The sequence below is a fragment of the Trichomycterus rosablanca genome, chromosome 1, assembly GCF_030014385.1.
Source record: "Trichomycterus rosablanca isolate fTriRos1 chromosome 1, fTriRos1.hap1, whole genome shotgun sequence".
In the NCBI taxonomy this organism is placed as follows: domain Eukaryota; kingdom Metazoa; phylum Chordata; class Actinopteri; order Siluriformes; family Trichomycteridae; genus Trichomycterus; species Trichomycterus rosablanca.
The window spans coordinates 19,888,361-19,909,192 of record NC_085988.1 but is presented as its reverse complement, the minus strand read 5'-3'; the positions used below and the strand labels follow the sequence as shown (position 1 = coordinate 19,909,192).

The following is a 20,832-nucleotide window of genomic DNA, read 5'->3' as shown; positions in this document are numbered from 1 at the left end:
AATCATGTTCAGATAGCACAGTATGCAACCGGAGACAGACATGGACACAATACACCCTCATTCTTTTGTTCCAAAATGACCTTTACTGTAGTTTATCAGTGGGGCAACTGAGGGGGGCTGTTACTAATGCTATACAGCCAGCCTTAGCAATAATGTCAAAGAAATCAGGGCAATGTCACTTGCCCTAATGTAACAATTCCCAAATTTTATAAAACAATATTCCTTCTGACGAATGTTTGCACTAAAAGGGATTACATTAGTATCATAGTCAGGCATTGTTTTGAACAAGGGTGCAAGGGTTCTACATAGGCAGCTAACTTAGTAGAGAGGATTCTAATAAGTTAGTGACTTAAAAGGCAGGTTATTCGAACGCACTACTTAGACAGCGATTCCATCGGGTTTAGCATCTCGCCATTAAAACCAATAAACTGAGGTAGCACAGCACGCTAACGTCAATAACATCTCCCTTCATGTACCGATAACGGTTACATTTCCTGACAAGCCCGAACTTGCAAATAAAAACACTCGGTACAAGTTTATACAAGTTAAAAATCAGTAATATTTTATTTACGTTTGAAAATAACTCCATTCGTTTCTCCGCCCCGTCAGCCATGAATGCTGGGATTGCTTTGATCACTAAGGCAGCATTCGATGCTCACTCGTTCTTGAGCCAAAAAAACATTGAAATAATAAGATGCCTCAGAAGTGTGGATTTTAAGGCATCTAGGATTTCGAACAGCCTCCTTCTCGGGAGCGCACACAGGATGACGTAAAATGCTGCCTATGTAGACAGCACACTAGCTTTTCGAACACACCCTAAGACAGCAAGGCAGCTCCCTAGGTTTTCGAACACACCCTACGTCACTATTAAAAATGACAATGTGCTGTAGCATACGTTAATAAAGATTGTAAAGTTGTGTAATCTTGATAGGTTATTGCAAATGTTCAGCCAGTCAGACAAGGTCTTCACCAGCTCGTGAACACACGGCTACAACAACCTAAAAAGATAAATTGGTGCACAATAGGGTTTAGCTCAGTAGTAGAGCATTTCGACGGCAGACTAAGGGGTAACCAATTCACATCTGGTTGCATCTCTTTTACACACTTTGGTTACATTCATGACGTAGTTACTGGTTACACAAGATTCACCAGTTCAGATCTTTAATGTCAAACGCAGTCATGGACAATTTTCTATCTCCAGTTCACCTCACTTGCATGTTTTTGGACTGTGGGAGGAAACTGGAGCTCCCAGATGAAAACCCACGCAGACACGGGGAGAACATGCAAACTCCATACAGAAAGGACCTGGACCGCTCCGCCTGGGACTGAGACCCAGGACCTTATTGCTGTGAGGCGACAGTGCTACCCACTGAGCCACCGTGCCACCCTGGGCTGTGGTAACTTAGTGGTTAGTACTGGACTAGTAGAACAGAAGGTTGCTCAAATTTCTGCTTGAATTGTGTTCGGTCACAATTGTAAGTTGCTTTGGATAAAAGCGTCAGCTGCTGCAAATGAGCCTAAATCCAAATCCAAACTCATATTTTACATTAGTATTAGGAGTGTGTGTGTGTGCATTTCAGTAAAATTTCAATATACTCTTTTCTAAATCAGCAGTAAGCATTTATTATTAATATTACTTATGGATTTGCATTACATAACTGTTTTAGTTCTGAGATTTTTAAAAATAAAGAAAAGGAAAAAGGTGAAAACGATGAACCAACAGTTCATGCAACCATTCCAGCGCTGTTTATGTTGAGCAGCTTAATTCAACCAACTCAAATCTATTTGTAGTAACACACACGTATTAGTCAGTATATTGACACACTTTGGATTTCCAGTCAAAAAAGGAATGTTTGTAAATCCCAAACACAAAATCACTAAAAGTGGCGAGTTATTCTTCAGCTTAATCAAACAGCTTCACCTTCCATTCTGTCAATCAACCTTGTAAAGTGAACCTGCTAAACTGCTCCCAGATCAGTGTAAAATGCAGGAACGTTTCACACCACACTTCTCAAGCAGCTGCAATAGAAGCATCTCCGTTTCTCCCTTGAGGCTGCAAAAAAGCAAACAAAAAAAGATAAGGGCTCAGGAAGAAACAGAAGAGAATGCTCTGTAGGCTGTAAAAATATTCATAACTGGCACTATGTGCTTCTGCAAATCCTTTCACTTCCTCTAATCAGTACCTAAACTATTTCCTGTGACATACTACACTTCTGCAAAAAGTCAAATAAGGTCACATCAGGACAAATCCAACCCTGCATGTGTAAACCACAAACTGACTAGTAACAAAACTAAAAATATGAATGTATCACTCAGAATGTAGTTCAGTTGTTGACAACTTATCAATGTATGCTGATGCTGTTTACTGTCAAGTTTGTGTTTACTTGTGTTGTCTTTATCTTAAATTGAAGTACCTTGAAACTCGATGTCAATTGGTTCTGGGAGTGGCATAGAGTTTAAAGGGTGTTTATTTTTAAGGTATTTTTTTTTTCCATAAGGATGTTTGGGAAACCTGTTAACTTCTTTATTGTTTCCTTATGCTTCTATTTTTTATGAATTTTCTCCCCATTTTCCTCACGATTTAGCACACTCAATTTGTCTTCTGCGGCTGAGGTATACCCGATTGCATCCGAGGAGAGCACGTCACTGCCCACGCCTCTTCCGACACGTGCACAGCCCTCCTCTTCTCACCCCTGCATTCTGCACAGATGTCTCTTCTGCCAATCAGGGTCTTTACACAGCGTATGAAGATCCCACCCACACATAGTCCGGTCCCCACCCAGCAGATACGGTGGCCAATTAGTATCTGCTGCAGGCACTGCCAATTATGCCCCCCAGATGGCGCCCAGCCGACCTGTGGCAACGACGAGTTTTGAACTCGGCACTGGTGGGCTAGCGGAATATCCCGCTGCGCCACCTGGGCACCATTTTTATGCTTCTTAATCGTGGAGATGCTTAACCTTGGTATCCCGTATTCCATTCAGTAAAGGCACATTCACATGAGAAGCGTCAGAACTGCTTTTGCGCTGGCTGTGCTGTTAATTCTTACGGAGTGTGACGGTGCACAAAACATAATGTGACTTGTTGAACTAAAACAACGAGGGAGGAATTTCATTAGTGGAGAGAACTTATGAGCAGTAATAATTAAGAGAGGTGTAGTGTTCCTGTGTCGGTCTTTTAATACATTAAGTCACATTAAGGTTTTTTTTTTTTTTTTTTTTTTTTTTTTTTTTTTTTTTTAAACAATGAGTGTTTTAGACTCTCTTGGAAAAGTGATTCTTACAATTTCTCAGCACCCCAAGCTGCAACACAAGTTTAAAAGTGAAACAGTGAAAAAAATCCAGCTAAACACAGATACACGTGGATGCTTTCAGAGTGGATTTGACTGTTATTCCACACGAATGCAGATTCGTTGATGACGTCTTACTACACCGCTCAAATCAAGCGCTGAACAAAGCGACAGTCGCACACACGTCGAATTAAGGTAAACGTTGAGTTTAAGGGTACAAATTAGTTTAAAGACTTAGACTTTAGGGGACGTCAAGTTACAAGGTACCACTGTAATTGGAAGATCTGAAACGATTAAAGGTAACAAATTAGCAAAAATAGAAGAAATCAGGTGGGGGCAAATACTTTTTCAAAGCACTGTAACTACCTCAGGTTAAACTCCATGCCTTACTGATTTTTAAGGAGAATGCTTGTTTAATTACTAAATATAAATTATTTAAAGCTATTTAAAGAGTCACATGTGGACGGTTGCTTCCTGTACAGAATGCTATTTGAGCGAAGTGTTCAAACGTTTCCATGAGGAGATGTCTTGCTGGACTGAGGACAGAAGGACAAGAGTTGGTATTAGGACTAATAGGAACTAATAGGAGAACTTACCTTGACGAAGATGCGGGTGGGGAGGAAGCGGCGCAGCAGCTGGTTGGAGATGCTGGAGAAGCGCAGCAAGTTGATGTTGAGCACAGGAAGGTTTTGATATCCAGCCATCAGAGGGTAGAAGTTGTACACCATCTCCTGCTCTGCACCCGGCAAGATCCTCATCCGCACCTAGACACAAAACAGAAATCCCACAAAGCTCAGCTGGGTTTCTTCCATGGTGACATCAGAGATGTTCACAAGTCACAAAATATGAGTCCGAGGCGAGTCACAAGTCTTTAGGCTAGAGTCTGAGTCGAGTCACGAGTCTTTAGGCTAGAGTCCGAGTCGAGTCACGAGTCAATATTATATACACAAAATATATATTGGAAATGTAGCGTAGAAATAAACAAATAATATGTAAGTTCAGATTAAAATCAACAGATTCGCAACTGTATTTTGCCGTTTTACTTCGTGCCTTAATCCAAAACACAGCAAAAAATCCATAACCACTGCTTACCTTAGCTTTATATTCTTCCAGATGCTATTAAATTTATAACCGTGTCCCATTAGGAATATAATCCGTTATTTTGTAAATGTGCTTATAATTAAAAACCTCCAAACTTTTCCCAGTCGTGAAGTAAAACACGAACTCGTTAGAAAGCCAATCAAGCGTTTCACTGACACATCAAATAAAAGCATTTCTTACTAACAATTAAAATCAGAAGGTCTGATTGGCTCAGAAAGCATTTTTTTCAATAATTAGCGCCAATTCTGTAGGAGTGTTCCATTCACATTATCTGTTACTGTGTAGTGGACTACACGTATTCCACCATTTTAAGTGAGATTTGAATTTAAAGTAGGGAGTAGGGAGCGACGCTTCATCACTACGCTGGAAGCTGGCTGGAACATTTAGCCATTGCGTGTTAAGACGGCCGAAGCGTTATTAGAGAGCAGAAAATGACACGATCAGAATGATGTCGGATCATATATATATATATATATATATATATATATATATATATATATATATATATATATAGTATATACACACAGTGGGGCCAAAAAGTATTTAGTCAGCCACTGATTGTGCAGGTTCTCCTACTTAGAAAGATGAGAGAGGTCTGTAATTTTCATCATAGGTACACTTCAACTATGAGAGACAAAATGAGAAAAAAAAATCCAGGAAATCACATTGTAGGATTTTTAAAGAATTTATTTGTAAATTATGGTGGAAAATAAGTATTTGGTCAATAACAAAAGTTCAACTCAATACTTTGTAACATAACCTTTGTTGGCAATGACAGAGGTCAAACGTTTCCTGTAAGTCTTCACCACGTTTGCACACACTGTAGCTGGTATTTTGGCCCATTCCTCCATGCAGATCTCCTCTAGAGCAGTGATGTTTTGGGGCTGTCGCTGGGCAACACGGACTCCACAAATTTTCTATGGGGTTGAGGTCTGGAGACTGGCTAGGCCACTCCAGGACCTTGAAATGCTTTTTATGGAGCCACTCCTTCGTTGCCCGAGCGGTGTGTTTGGGATCATTGTCATGCTGGAAGACCCAGCCACGTTCCATCTTCAATGCTCTCACTGATGGAAGGAGGTTTTGGCTTAAAATCTCAGGATACATGGCCCCGTTCATTCTTCCCTTAACACGGATCAGTCGTCCTGTCCCCTTTGCAGAAAAACAGCCCCATGCTTCACAGTAGGTATGGTGTTCTTGGGTTCTTCTTCTTCCTCCAAACACGACGAGTTGAGTTTTTACCAAAAAGTTCCATTTTGGTTTCATCTGACCACATGATATTCTCCCAATCCTCTTCTGGATCATCTATATGCTATCTGGCAAACTTCAGACAGGCCTGGACATGTACTGGCTTAAGCAGGGGGACACGCCTGGCACTGCAGGATTTGAGTCCCTCTCGGCGTAGTGTGTTACTGATGGTAGCCTTTGTTACTTTGGTCCCAGCTCTCTGCAGGTCATTCATCAGGTCCCTCCGTGTAGTTCTGGGATTTTTGCTCACCGTTCTCATGATCATTTTGACCCCACGGGATGAGATCTTGACCCCAAGGGAGATTATCAATGGTCTTGTATGTCTTCCATTTTCTTACAATTGCTCCCACAGTTGATTTACTCACACCAACCTGCTTGCCTATTGTAGATTCACTCTTCCCAGCCTGGTGCAGGTCTACAATTTTCTTCCTGGTGCTCTTCGACAGCTCTTTGGTCTTGGCCATGGTTGAGTTTGGAGTCTGACTGTTTGAGGCTGTGGACAGGTGTCTTTTATACAGATAACGAGGTCAAACAGGTGCCATTAATACAGGTAACGAGTGGAGGACAGAAGAGCTTCTTAAAGAAGAAGTTACAGGTCTGTGAGAGCCAGAAATCTTGCTTGATTGTGTGTGACCAAATACTTATTTTCCACCATAATTTACAAATAAATTCTTAAAAAATCCTACAATGTGATTTTCTGGATTTTTTTTTCTGATTTTGTCTCTCATAGTTGAAGTGTACCTATGATGAAAATTACAGACCTCTCTCATCTTTCTAAGTAGGAGAACCTGCACAATCAGTGGCTGACTAAATACTTTTTGACCCCACTGTATATATATATATATAAAATTGTCACACGCAACTTCTGTTGTCCACAAGTCATTTTTTGCGAGTCACGTGTCGAGTCCGATTCATTTGAAACGAGTCCGAGTTGAGTCTGAAGTCGCTGTGTGTGCGACTTACGTGCGACCCTGAGTCGCAGACTCGAGTCCCCATCTCTGGGTGACATGAATCACATTAGCTTCTGATGAAAACTTTAAGTGGAACAGGGACAGAATCAAACAGTGTCTCCTTAACCAAGTGACGTTTTTGGGGCACGTTTGTCATAGCTTGGTGGTTAAAAAAATGGCCTAGAAAACTGAAGGTTCCTGAAGATTCAAGTCCCACCACAGCCAGTTTGTAACTGTTGGGCCCCTGAGCAAGGACCTTCAGCTTCAATTGCCTGCACTGTCTTTAGTAACAAGGGTACATGATTGGATTAAAGCATCCACTGAAGGAAAACGTTTCATAATGTAAATACTTTCCATTTATCTTATCTTTGTTACAATGTAGTTTCAACTTTGCACACTCAGTTCTCAGTTAATGTAAATATTGTATATTTGATGGTCAAAACAGTGCCGTCTGTGTACTGACATTGCAAAGCATTCATGTATTCGCTCTAAGATCCCGTCTGAAAACACATCCACAGTGGGAACAAAAGCTGTTGCAATGTCTAGCTCAGACCGTAAGGAACGTTGACCCGTGCTTGTGAAATCGGTGTTCAGTCTAAGTGCAGCGCTTGTCAGTGTTATTGCTGATTTAATAAAAAGTCTGGCAGAGTAGGCAAAGGTCACTGGTTGCGTTATGCCAGGAGAGCATTAAACCCTGAAGTGTAGGAAGTTCCATGTGACTGGTAGAAAGCAGACCTACCTTGTTAATTATCAACCTCCAATGAAACTCCAAATCTCTATTTCACTACCTACTGGGCAAGCCGTATCCTAGTGGTTAAGGTACTGGACTAGTAATCAGAAGGTCATTGGTTCAAGCCCCACCACTGCTGCTGTAGGGCCCTTGAGCAAAGCCCCTAACCCTTAATTGCCCAGACTGTATACTGTAACTGTAATGTAAGTCCAAAGTCGTCTGCTAAATGCCTAAAATATAAATGGGTGTACATGTCATCACGCTTTACCCTTTGTCAGTGGGCCCCAACCACTGGGCTATTTATTACCGGGCTGCACAGAAAGAATGAATAATTAGAGATGGCTAGAAAAGCAGTTTTTACTGCTTCTATTTCGGGCGTTATTGTCTTATTGTGGGAGCAGCGTCTCGTTGCAGCGAAAACAGCTCATTTTAAAAAGTCTGTGAGCAATATTATTAAATAATATGAAATCCTCCCTTCCCCGCCGGTCCGTGAAATTACATCTTATATGGAACCGGTCCGTGGTGCAAAAAAGGTTGGGAAACGCTGCCCTATGTAATGCACATGCGGAGACATTACAAATGCAGTAGCAATTTGACTTAAGTTGGAAATCCTTGCCAAAGAGCTATATTGTGCTTGGGTGGCGCAGTAGTCTATTATGCTAGCCCAGTGCCAAGATCTGGGTTCGAATACCCAGATAGCAGTGTTGCGATCAACCAGCCGGGTATCTACACAGACAAGATTGACTATGTTGGAGGTGGGTCGATGACAGAAGCCCTGCAATGGATTGGCACCCAGTCCAGGGTATTCCTGCCTTGCACTTCTCCACGGTTGATATACAAAGAAAGGATTGCGCTACCTGAACTCTATAAAACCTGTTTACCCATTTTTTTTTTTATCGGAGTCTCTTTGCATTTAAGTATACAGAGGCTCCCTAAGAAAACAATAGTCACCTGTTATACGTGGCTTCCCGCCATGTGGTAAATATTAAAGAAAAAATCTAGAAATAAACAATTCACAAGTTTAAAAATGAGCTCTTTTCCTGTCTCGGTTGAAACATCAGCTGTTGTGGTGTGGCTAGAGAATGCCTGTGGAATTTTTTTTAATGGATTTTCTCCCTTTTTCTCCCGATTTTTTTTTAGTGCGTCCAATTTTTTACCCAATTGCATTATGCTTCCTCTACTGGTGCTCACCCCCGCCCCAACTGAGGAAAGCGAACTCGCACACGCCCCCTCCGACACGTGTGCAGTAGCCGACTGCATCTTTTCACCTGCACGAGGCGAGTTCATATGCAGATCAGCCTTGTGCACAGAGAGCCACACCCTGATCGCATTATTCCTCGATTCTGTGCAGATGGCATCAATGTTTGTTTGTTTATTAGAATTTTAACATCATGTTTTACACTTTGGTTACATTCATGACAGGAATGGTAGTTACTCATTACACAAGATTCAGCAGTTCACACAAGGTTATATCGAACACAGTCATGGACAATTTAGTATCTCCAATTTACCTCACTTGCGTGTCTCTGGGCTGTGGGAGGAACCGGAGCACCCGGATTAAACCCAAGCAGACACAGAACATGCAAACTCCACACAGAAAGGACCCGGATCGCCCCACCTGGGGATCGAACCCAGGACCTTCCAGGCGCCTTTAATCAGCTAACAGAGGTCGTAATTGCATCAGTTATGAGGTCCCTATCCGACTCCCTCCCTGGATGAACAACATTGTTGCCAGATGGCAGAGCTGAGATTCGATATGATGTATTCGAAATCCCAGCTCTGGTGTGCTAGCGTGTTTTACCGCTGTGCCACCTGAGCGGCTGGCTGTGGAATTTTATACTGAATACGCATTAATACTGACAATACCTGCCACAAAAACATAGTTCTACAACAAAGGAGCTGTTGCTATACAACAGTAACAATTCCCTAGCTGAATGATGGCACTTAATAACACTAATGACAAACTTCATTTACATTTACAGCGTTTAGCAGACGCCTTTATCCAAAGCGACTTACATCACAGTTACATTATACAGTCTGAGCAATTAATCGTTAAGGGCCTTGCTCAAGGGCCCAACAGCAGCAACCTGGCAGTGGTGGTGCTCAAACCAGCAGCCTTCTGGTTACTAGTCCAGTACCTTAACCACTAGGCTATGGCTTGCCCAACTTCACAAGTTTGAAAATGCGCTCTGTTCCGAGTAGAGTGTTGACAGCATCCTGTGCCACCCTGCTCGGGATGTGAATCATTTCTTGTCTGGAGTGTTCACACTGTAGGTGCTACCAGCAGTTGGTCACGTAGCAGTCGTCAGCTGTTGTGGTAAGGCAGTGCTGACATGTTCAAACTATTTTGAAAGGTTTCGAATCATCTATAGTTTCTGGCATCTGTGGGTCTTTTGAGAAGTCTAAGTAAGTCTGAGAATGGATGCAAAAATGCCCTTAAGAGTGAACCAGTTTTACCGCTGTACAGAAACAATGCCTGGTCTTGTCATTGGTAATTGGTTTAGCATTAGCCCGTGCTTTCTTCTTAAATAGTTAGGAATGGATCATTTACCAGTGCAGGGAAAAACAACACTTCAGTGAGCACTATCTAAAGACCACGTGTGCACCTGTGTCTGATTCAGTGCCCACAAGGAAATCATTTCAAATAAGCATTCAAGGAATTGCCTGGTTTTTACAGGACTGGCAACTGATTTACTGGCAGACAGGCTGTAAACAACTGCCTTATGAGTTTGACGTCTTATTAGAATCCTCTCTACTAAGTAGGCAGTACTAAGTAGGCAGCAAGGCAGCTTACTGGGTTTTCAGACAGAGCCTTTGATCGAACCCTCAAAAATAGACAACCATGTCTGTATGTACATGTCCGATCAGTTGATAACACCTCTAGGGGGTCAAACCCTGGATACCAACTTTAGTGCTGCACCACCAAGTGCCCAATAAAGAGTTTTTTTTTTTTTTTTTTTTTTTTTTTACACAAACCCCAAGCCTTTGGTAGAAGATTATTATACTTAATCTTGATGACCTTACTTGTTACCAATTAAAAAACTGTGGAACCTTCCAGAACAGTATAACCCTAGCCTAAGTAAACAGTAGTCAGCAAGGGAGCTCACTGGGTTTTCAGACAGAGTTAAAGTTTACCTCCATTAGGAACACTTCTTTTTTTTTACTGAGGTATAAATATGAGGTGATACACATGTCTAACTCTTAAACTCATTAATCACTATTTAGAAGGAACAGATAATACAGCAATGGTTACCACTTTCCACTGGATATAAATAAATAAGCTCCAAGCAACGTGAGATGTAAAAAATTGGTCTGACCGGGGATAAAAGGTACAGCGAGGTTGGAGTGGCCAAAAAAAATCTCCAAGGGTAACAGCTGGTGGGTTAGGTTTTGGGGACTTACTCCCAGATATCCTCCGTTACACCACCAGAAATCTGTGGATAGCACCCCCATCAGCAGTTTGTGGATAAGAATAGAAACCCCTGGCCTAGATACATTTTTTACCATTGCACAGTATACACATCATCAACCCAACATTTAATATATCACTCACCGTGGCATATTAAATGCTGTGCTGATGGTTGGTACTCGTAGTTCATGTGGTGAATGCAACAGATATGCTTAGCATAAAGACTTCTATGCCAGAAGACATGAAGGCTATGGTGTCTGGCATGGACCAACAGAAGATCTTCTGTGGTTTAAACCACAGATCATTTTAAGGCTGGTGATGAAGGGGATGTGTCAATATACAGTGCATCGGACCCTTCTGTGTACAGGGCTGCATTCTTGCTAGCCAATCAGAATGTACAGTTCGAGTTCAAATCTCAGCTCTGCTACCAGTCGGCCAATTGGCAGTGCTTAATTGGTCTTTGACGCTGTATAAGGACCCTGGTTAGTATCTCATGGTGCTTGTACAGAGTTGGAGGAACCTGGGGGTAGGTTAATGACTCTCCATGCGCGAAACTAGGCTCACGAACGAATCCACTGAAGATGTATTCGAAATCCCAGCTCTGGTGTGCTAGCGGCTAGCTGTGGAATTTTATACTAAATACGCTTTAATACTGACAATACCTGCCACAAAAACATAGCTCTACAACAAAAGAGTTGTTGCTATGCAACAGTAACAATTCCCTAGCTAGATGATGGCACTTAATAACACTAATGACAAACTTCACAAGTTTAAAAATGCTCTCTGTTCCGAACAGCGTGTTGACAGCATCCTGTGCCACCCTGCTTGGTACGTGAATCATTTCTTGTCCGAGTGCCTATATGTACAGGATGTGCCTAAAGTCTGGACACATAGGCAAAATGCATATTTTCAAAACATTCAGCAACATTTTATTTCATTAGAATATTAATCAAAAACATCTTCAATGTCACCCAGGTGGCGCAGCGGGATATTCCGCTAGCACACCATCTGAACTCCTCGGTTTGAAACTCGGCGTTGCCACCGGTCGGCTGGGCGCCATCTGGCGGGCACAATTGGCAGTGCCTGCAGCAGATACTAATTGGCCACCGTATCTGCAGGGTGGGGGCCGGACTATGTGCGGGGTGGGATCTTCATACGCTGTGTAAGGACCCTGATGCAGGATGTGCAGAATGCAGGGGCGAGAAGAGGAGGGCTGTGCACGTGTCGGAAGAGGCGTGTACAGCGACGTGCTCTCCTCGGATGCAATCGGGCATACCTCAGCAGCGGAAGACAAATTGAGTGTGCTAAATCGGGAGGAAAATGGGGAGAAAATGCATTGAAAAAATCTTCAATGTGTTTTCCACTATTTGTGATGCAATATGTATGTGTGTGTATTTAAGTAAACATATAGTTAGTTATATTTCCTATGTGTCCAGACTTTAGGGACACCCGGTACATCGGAACTGGGCATCACAACAATAGAAGAAAATCGACTGGCCCAACATGTCCTGTTTTCAATATCATGTGGCCGGCCAGGCACATGTGCATCGTTTACTCGAGGAAGAGAAGACACCTGGATGTACTGTACAGAAGATTAAAAGCTTGCTGGTAATGTAACTGGTACAACATAACGCAGAACCCCTCGAGATGTCTTGTGGAGTCTATTTAAGTGGGTCAGAGCTGTTTTGGGCAGGTGGCCATATTGTTTTGGCTCATGTGTGTGCAGTGCAGGGGTAAAAATTTATCTAGGCCAGGGGTGTCTATTCTTATCCACAAAGTGCTGGTTTAACAAAGGATAAATGGGAGTAAGTCTGCCAAACTGTAAAAACAACTTCTGGTTATGCTCTGTCCCCAAAACTTAACCAGCCCTTGGAGATTTTTGGCCACTCAAACTTTGCTGTACTCGCAGCCATTCCAGACTTTATCTCCTGTCAGACAGATTTTTACATCTTACGTTGCTTGGAGCTTATTCATGTATATCCTGACAGTGGAAAGGTAATCATTGCTGTATTCTCTTTACAATTTACAAACAACCATGTACACATTTGTAGATGCCCGACCAGTTGATAGCATTCAACCCTGGATATCAACAGTAGTGAAGTGCCACTGAGTCCCCAATAGAGAGTTTATTTTACCCGAACCTCAAGTCTTTGGTTAAAGCTCCATTAATACTCAGCCTTGATGACCTTACTTGTTACAGATTGAATTGCTAATTATGGAACCTTTCAGAACAGTGTTATTTGTACAACCTCAGTCTTATTTTGTCTCTGTCCCAACTTTTTTGAGTGAGTTGCAGGCTTCACATTGTATTTTTATTTTAGATTGTTTTATGCTTTTCTGCCCTTTTTCTCCCAATTTAGCAAAGCCAGTTTGTCTTCCTCTGCTGGAGACCACGATCATGTCCGAGGAGGGTATATTTGCCTGACAAATCTCCCTCCGACACGTGCACAGTCCACCGGCCCCCTCTTAAGGCCTCCGCCTACTTCCTGCTAAACTAAGTCCGCGAGCGTTGCACAAAGCCAAACGCGCCTTCGCGAGCTTACAAGCTGGCATACTTTCAGAGGTTACGTTTTGCCTGTCGCGTCTGCTCCACAGCTGCAGGTGACGCTGTGACATTGATGATGTTTAAGTTCTATGACTACCGAAAAGCGATGATCACAGTTGATACGCTCCTCAAAATCATCCATGTTTGTTTTCATGGCATGCCTTTCTTTTACCGACCAATCACAGGCGTTGTTGCGGCGTGTCGTCATCCGCGGAGCTCGCCCAGCTTCCATGTGTGCGACAGGGCGAGCAAAGCCTGTCCTGCGCAATGTCCTTGGTTGTTCACTTTCTCCGCAATTACGTCACATCGGTCGCTGAGGCCTTTATTCGCCCATGCCTCTGTGGATTCCCGAGTGAGGCTAGTTTCACACATGGAGAGTCATGAACTGACGTCCAAGATCCACCCTTTTTAGTCCAGTCTTTTCCCACTAGTGGATTTTAGTGGCCTATTTTGTCTGCTGCTAGGGGGCACCCAGCAGACTGGTAGCCAAGCTGAGATTTGAACTCAAGAAATTTAGAATCCCAGCGCTGGTGGGCTAGTGGAATATCCTGCTGTGCTACATGGGCGCATTCTGTCGTTTGTTACATGTACACAAATTAAGTAGGTTTGTCAGTGAAAATACTAAGAATGTTTTCTTTGTACTTTCATCAGTTAAATAAAGGTTCAAGTGATTTAAGGAATTACAGTTTTTATTGCATTTTTACAAAGTGTCCCAACTTTTCTGGAAATGGCGTGAGGTGGAATGGACTCTTTATGGCAAAAATTTTAAGGACACATGATCACATGCTTGTTTGACATTCCATTCCAAACTGTGGGCGATTATAGGGAGTTGCCCAAGTTCAGGCACTGATGTTGGATGAGAAGGCCTTACTCACAATTAATGTTACAGTTCTTCCCAAATCTATGAAATGGGGTATTTAATACCCTATGCTCTATGCTGGCCACTGAAGTTCCTCCACAGCATTTAATTAAAACAGATGCACTTGTAAGCAATAGGTGTGTCTGAAGTTCTGTGTAGTGCTGTGCTATTCAGTGCTGTGATGGACAGTTTTAAACACTGACCTGTTTGAGTCCGGAGAACATAAAGGCTTCGCTGGGTTCCACAGAAACATCCACATCCTGGACCAGCCCTGTCCGGTTTTCAATGTGGTACCGCACAGGAAGAGACTCCCTCACACGACCAAACGAGGGCAGGTCTGGACCCATTCAAGTAAGGAAAAAAGAAATGTTACTCAGAATGGAATACTGTGCAAGGAAAGTTTCAACTGCAATTAGCTTGGCTAACAATGAACGTACTCCAAAAAATGTTATAGTCATAGAGTCATAATTTTTATACATTAGTCAATTTTTTTCTTTTTATTTTACCCTATTAATTTACTCTATCTTTAACTGTATTTACTCTGTACTGGAGCTGCTCTAGCACTTGAATTTCCCCCATGCAGATCAATACCAATATCAATTCTCTAATCTGATCTAACTTGGCTGTGGTAAAGTTGCATTATTTTTAGAAAATTTTCAGCAAGCTACATGTTTATTTAAGATGATCTGACTTACCAGCATGGACATACAGAGGGATCGTCTCCACAATAACATGAGGGAGAACCATAGGCGTTTTAACCACTGGTGTCTCAGTGCACTCTGACTTTCTACAAAACAAGAACATACAGTTTATTCTCAGCTCTTAGTTTGGGTTTCCAAATATAGGAGGATAAACATACAGTTTGGTAATAAGTGCAGACAAATTGCAGTCACTTAGACAACAAACATAAATATTACATTTTATGACAAGTCATTTAGTCATCTATGTGCAGTCCCGAGAAGAAGGCTGTCTGAATTCTTAGATACCTTAAAATGCTGCCTACTGAGATGCCTTAATTCCAATGATAATCTGACTGAATAACGAGGGAGCATCCGATGCTTTCCCAGCATTCAGTGCAGCACAACCTCTCTCTCAAAAAACTACAAATATGGCGGAAGAATGAGAAGCAACCAACAGAGTTTTTTTACAAATGCTAGCAGGTTGTGCAGCCTCAGCCCATTGGTTTGAATGGCCTCAAGTGAAGTCAAATTTATTTGTATAGTGATTTTTACAATGGACATAGTCTCAAAGCAACTTTACAGAATCCAGGACCAACAGACCAAAAAACCCTGTTGAGCAAGCCAAGGGCGACAGTGGCAAGGAAAAACTCCCTTAGGCTAACTGTTAGCTTAGAAAGAAAAAACGGTGGTGGCCTAATTGTCATAATTGCTGTCTAAGTAGTGCATCTAAATAATCTGGCTTATAAATTCAATGTCTTATTAGAATCCTCTTTACTTAGGCAGCTGCACTGGTAGGCAGCTCACTAGGTTTTTAGACACACCCAGTATGTCTACAGATATTTGGTGTGACAGCTTGTGGTGAATCACATTTCACATTGTGTGTGTTCAGACCTTTTCCATGAGATGAGGTAGTGTCCTGCTGCCACTGTGCTGGTACCATTCTGAAGAGGAGGGCATTTGAGGTTAAAGCACTCGCTGGCACACTCCCCAGTCTGTAGCACCACTGCAACAAACAGCACAGTTACCAAATACTGCAGCCATTATAAACACAACAGTAAAGGAAATTAGACACAGAGCGCTGATCTTCTGTACATCTGTCCTCTTACCTCCTTCCACTTGGCTCTGAGGCTGATCGGCGGCGGTCATGTTTGAAGCCAGCTGCAGCTCACTGCTGACCAGATGCACAGGCCATGGGGATGCACTCAAAATGTCTGTCATTAGCAGAAAGGGCACGTCCACGTACACTCGCTCCAGGTGCTCAAACTAAACAGTGATTTCAGTATTAGGTTATTTTTGATTACAGATAAAAGAACTAGGAGTAATATTCACCTTTGACATAAAGCATTTAATTAACCTGCATGTGAATACATGTTCAATATTGATTATAAAACTTCAGCTATGAAGAATCCATCATACCTTAGTGGACACAAACTTGAAAGCCACTTCAAATGGAACCACAGCGTCAACACTGACCGTTTCATCCTAAACATTAACCACAAAGTACTGAGCAAAGTTTCAAAACAGAGCAAATCAAGTAACAAAAGTGGGGCAAATTTGCTTTAGGTCGCACCTTGTGACACCTGCATGTGATGTCTTTGCCCTCCACTGTGGTGCTCACTGCATAAGAGACATGAAACAGGAGGATTCTGGAGCCAGTGCTTACACAGCGAATGTACAGCTTCTTCTCAATCTGAAAATCAGCCAGAAATGTATAAACAACATGTGAACTATGTTGAGATCTATCAACATTTTCATTTAAAAGCCTCTAACATTTTGTCCCTGCATAAAGCCCACCTGGTATACAATTTTGATACTGATTTTAAAAAGCTAAATTCTAATTATTGGCCATAATGGAATTTTTAGCTCATGGGCTTTACTGCCATGTCAAATGTCTAAATTCAAACTGTGCCGTCAGAAAAATACATGAACTATTATTTATTTATTTATTTATTAGGATTTTACATGACATCATGTTTTACACAATTTGGTTACATTCATGACAGGACAGGTAGTTACTGGTTACACAAGATTTATCAGTTCAATGTCAAACAGTCATGGACAATTTTGTATCTTTAATACACCTCCAGGAGGAAACCGGAGTTCCGGAGGAAACCCACACTGACATAGGTAGAACATGCAGACTCCACACAGAAAGGACCTAAACCGCTCCACCTGGGAATCAAACCCAGGGCCTTCTTGCTGTGAGGTGACAGTGCTATCCACCGAGCCATCGTGCTGCTCTCATGAACTATTAAGCAAGAGCCAGTTAAAATGAATATCATGTCACTATCTGGCAGTGAAATGTTCTTTCTCTTTAGACAGATAGACAAATTGAGAGAGAGAGAGAGAGAGAGAGAGAGAGAAAGAGAGCGAGAGAGCATCACTACCAGGGATTTTGGGCCCCATGAAAGGATATTACATTGGGCCCCACCATTTTAATGGTGTCATGTCATTTTTCAGGTTAAACTCTTAAATTCGGGTGGCACGGTGGTGCAGAAGGGCCTCCAGGGTCCTTTCTGTGTGGAGTTTGCATGTTCTCTCTGTCACTGTGTGGATTACCTCCGGGTGCTCCGGTTTCCTCCCACAGTTCAAGAACATGCAGTCAGGTCAATTGGAACTACTAACAATTGCATTGTGTGTGTTTCTGCCCTTTAATGGTCTGGGGTGTTCTGTCCAAACCCACCACAAACCTGACTGGGATAAAGTGGTGGTAAAACAGACAATGAATGAATGATTGAACTTTTACATTTGAATTCTCATAAATAGCTTCAAAACAGCCAACCATTTTATAGGGCACTAAATTGTTTACATTTCAAATATAAAGTTTGGGTTTTTTATAACTGTTTTTTTTTGCTCATGTTAAACAAAAAAGTTTGTAAATGTAGCAAAAGGACATAAGAGGGGATACAGACAGCATTTGTATACCCACAACGTTCATCTGTATTGTAAATGTGGCTTATAAAATAATTGATGAATGTAGGTACCAGACAGGTAGGTGTTCCTAATAAAGTGCTCGGTTAGAGTACATTGAATGATTTGAATGTATAGTATGGTGCGTGTATGAAATGGTTCTATAATGTAAATGATTAAATCTGCATGCCAGCTTAGATTGGTAATGTCGATGCACAACATACGGCATCAATTAGGCAGACCTGTTGTTTTAGCCACACCAATTGCTGACCTGTATCAAATCAGTAATGTAGTCTGCATGATTTAAGTGTAATAGTGTAAATAGAGCTGTAAGCAGTGTATTAACTTAGCATAAGTATAGTGTTATAAGGTGTGTACCTTCTGTCCTGGTTGTAAATCCCCAATAGAAATGTCAGTAAGCAGGGCGGGATGGGCGTCGTCACAAACCTCAGAGCTGTTTAGTGTGACGTAGGTAGTTTGTGTGAGATTTGCATCCTGACCTTAAACAGTGAGACAGAAGCACACCATCAATTGAGTTCTCCTGTGAAGCATTAATCTGTACACAGCGCTAAAGAAGAGTCGGTCGTGTACCTGGTTTGAGGCCGGCAGTAAGACTGACGTCTTTGGCCACGGTGCTTTCCTCTGATTGGACAGTGACCGTCATGCAGTACATCTCGTTGGTCAGGGCTGGCGGCTCATGATGCAGCTGCACAGAGATTCGGGGCACTCTGGATATGATCCTACACAAACACACACACACATCAAAGTATGTATCTTCCAGCATCCACATAATTAACATATATTACTTGGTCAAATTTTTTTTTTGACAATCATGAGCATTGCAAAAAAAATGCCATTACAATAGTGATCTATATGTGATCTTTTCAGCTATGACAGGTGTCACCGTTTTGAGAGGGCTTCTTTAAAGTGATCTTCTAGACTTACTAGACCTTTTAAAGTGATCCTCCATTTACATTTTCGGCATTTAGCAGACGCCTTTATCCAAAGCAACTTACATAACTGTGACCGTATACACTCTAAGCAATTAAGGGTTAAGAGCCTTGCTTAGGGACCCAACAGCAGCAACCTGGCAGTGGGGCTTGACCAGTGACCTTCTGATTACTAGTTCAATACCTTAACCACTAGGCTACAACGTCCTCCACCTCAGATAAAGTAACCTTCTGTGCCTTCATGAATTAATGGAATGGCAGGTGGCCATGATACTGTAATCCGTGCCCCCCTGCCAAGCTACACTGATGTTGTAAAAAGGGGTAGTTTACTTTACAGTGACATGTTTGTTTTTATTTACTCATTTATTTATTTGGATTTTAACATCATGTTTTACACACGTTGGTTACATTCATGACAGGACAGGTAGTTACTCGTGAGATTCATCCGTTCACATCTTTAACACAGTCATGGACAATTTTGTATCTCCAATTTACCTCACTTGCATGTCTTTGGACTGTGGGAGGAAACCGGAGCTCCCAGAGGAAACCCACACAGACACGGGGAGAACATGCAAACTCCACACAGAAAGAATCTGGACCGTTCCACCTGAGAAACAAACCCAGGACCTTCTTGCTGTGAGGCGACAGTGCTACCCACCGAGCCACGGTGCTGCCCTGACATGTTTGTGTAAGTCAGGATTTTGTACTTTTCCAAGAGAACAGATGTTGAATTTACTGTATCTATTTTCTGTTTTTAGAGGTTTTGTCCAGTACAAGTCAAACATATTTAGCCTGATCATCAATTCTTATGTGTGTGTGTGTGTGTGTTTTATTTATTTCAATTCTTGTAAAATGTATTAGTGAACCCACATGGTGCTAGCCTGGATGGAAATGGAGTTCCAGTCGATCTGCTGCTGTGGAACACAAGTTCGCCTTTTAAAGGAGCGTGATGCCTGCAAAGCCTCGTGAGTAGAAGCAGCGTCACCACCTCCACCCCTCCAGTTCAGATACACACACCGACCAGTGTCGCTACCCAGCATCAGGTCAACGTGGGTGATCTGAATCATATGAACCATTGGCAAAAGTCACATAAATGAACAAGAACACGTTAAGGTTTATTACACTATGAACAGAACTATGGCAAGGAAAAAGTTGCTTGTACTTGTGTACCTCGATCTTTCTTCCGACATCCTCAGTCTTGGCCACAAATTTGAAACAGTACTTTCGGGTTTTGCCAGGTACCAGACACATGTTCTGCTGAGAGGAAGGTTCCAGAACGTCCTTTTCTTTGGAGGCTTCTTCCACCAAGCAGTACTGGTTATACTCCTAAAAATTTGACAACATGCATAATGTATTTTTTGATTTGTTACTCCAGGAATAGTTTCTCAGGGTGATGTCTGCAATAAAACCTGTGTATATTTAAACATATAGCTCAGGATGCTTATAAATACGCCTCTACAAGCCTTGCACACTTGGGTTTGGACAATTTGTCCTATTCTTCAGGTCAAATCATCTCAAGCTTTGTCAGATTTAATGTCAAGCACCTAAACTGTAAACTACCCTTTTCAGGTCTATCCACACAAGTGTGGGCTTTGGCTGGCCTACTTAAGGACATTCAGAGACCTGCCCTGAAGCCACTTCAACATTGTTTTGGCTGTATGCTTCAGGTCATTGTCATGCTGAGAAATTAAGGAGATTTTCTTTAAGGATGTTGCTGTTTTTGGCTGAATTCATCCATCCCTTAATTTTTCCCAGTCTTCCAGTCCCTGCTGCTGAGAAGCAGCCCATAGCATGAGGCTGCCACCACCACCTTTTACTACAGGGATGGTATAAACCAGATGATGTGCAGTGTTGTTTTTTTTGCCAGAAATGGTGCTTGTTGTTCTGCCCAAAATGTTCAGTTTTGACCTAATCAGACCAGAACATATTTTCCCTCTCATCCATTTTACTTAACAATGAATTCCGACTTGCTACTCCGTAGCATTCCATAAATCAGACCCTTATCACAGAGGTGGTGGTTTGTCCAACAGATTCTCCGATCTCCATACAAGACTTTTTTATTCTTTTAATTGTGCATTGGGTTCTTTTTTATTATTTTAAAGTTACTGAGACGCGTGAGTCTATGGAACAATTAAAACCTTAGACATTATTTTATTTTATTGTC

General features: G+C 42.0%; 1 protein-coding gene across 1 annotated transcript in view; it reads right to left on the bottom strand.

Annotated features, from left to right (window-relative positions):
• Window positions 1-1,598: 1,598 nt before the first annotated feature.
• trappc11 (trafficking protein particle complex subunit 11) overlaps window positions 1,599-20,832 on the bottom strand; it is a 37,740-nt gene continuing 18,506 nt past the window's right edge. The window contains exons 19-30 of the mRNA XM_062990022.1: window positions 19,839-19,994; window positions 19,539-19,726; window positions 18,310-18,458; window positions 18,097-18,218; window positions 16,379-16,498; window positions 16,225-16,290; window positions 15,915-16,071; window positions 15,700-15,811; window positions 14,824-14,915; window positions 14,332-14,465; window positions 3,886-4,053; window positions 1,599-2,053 (exon numbers count right to left, since the gene is read on the bottom strand). Coding sequence (XP_062846092.1) covers window positions 2,012-2,053; window positions 3,886-4,053; window positions 14,332-14,465; window positions 14,824-14,915; window positions 15,700-15,811; window positions 15,915-16,071; window positions 16,225-16,290; window positions 16,379-16,498; window positions 18,097-18,218; window positions 18,310-18,458; window positions 19,539-19,726; window positions 19,839-19,994 — 1,506 coding nt within the window. The 3' untranslated portion in view covers window positions 1,599-2,011. The remainder of the gene's footprint in view (window positions 2,054-3,885; window positions 4,054-14,331; window positions 14,466-14,823; window positions 14,916-15,699; window positions 15,812-15,914; window positions 16,072-16,224; window positions 16,291-16,378; window positions 16,499-18,096; window positions 18,219-18,309; window positions 18,459-19,538; window positions 19,727-19,838; window positions 19,995-20,832) is intronic.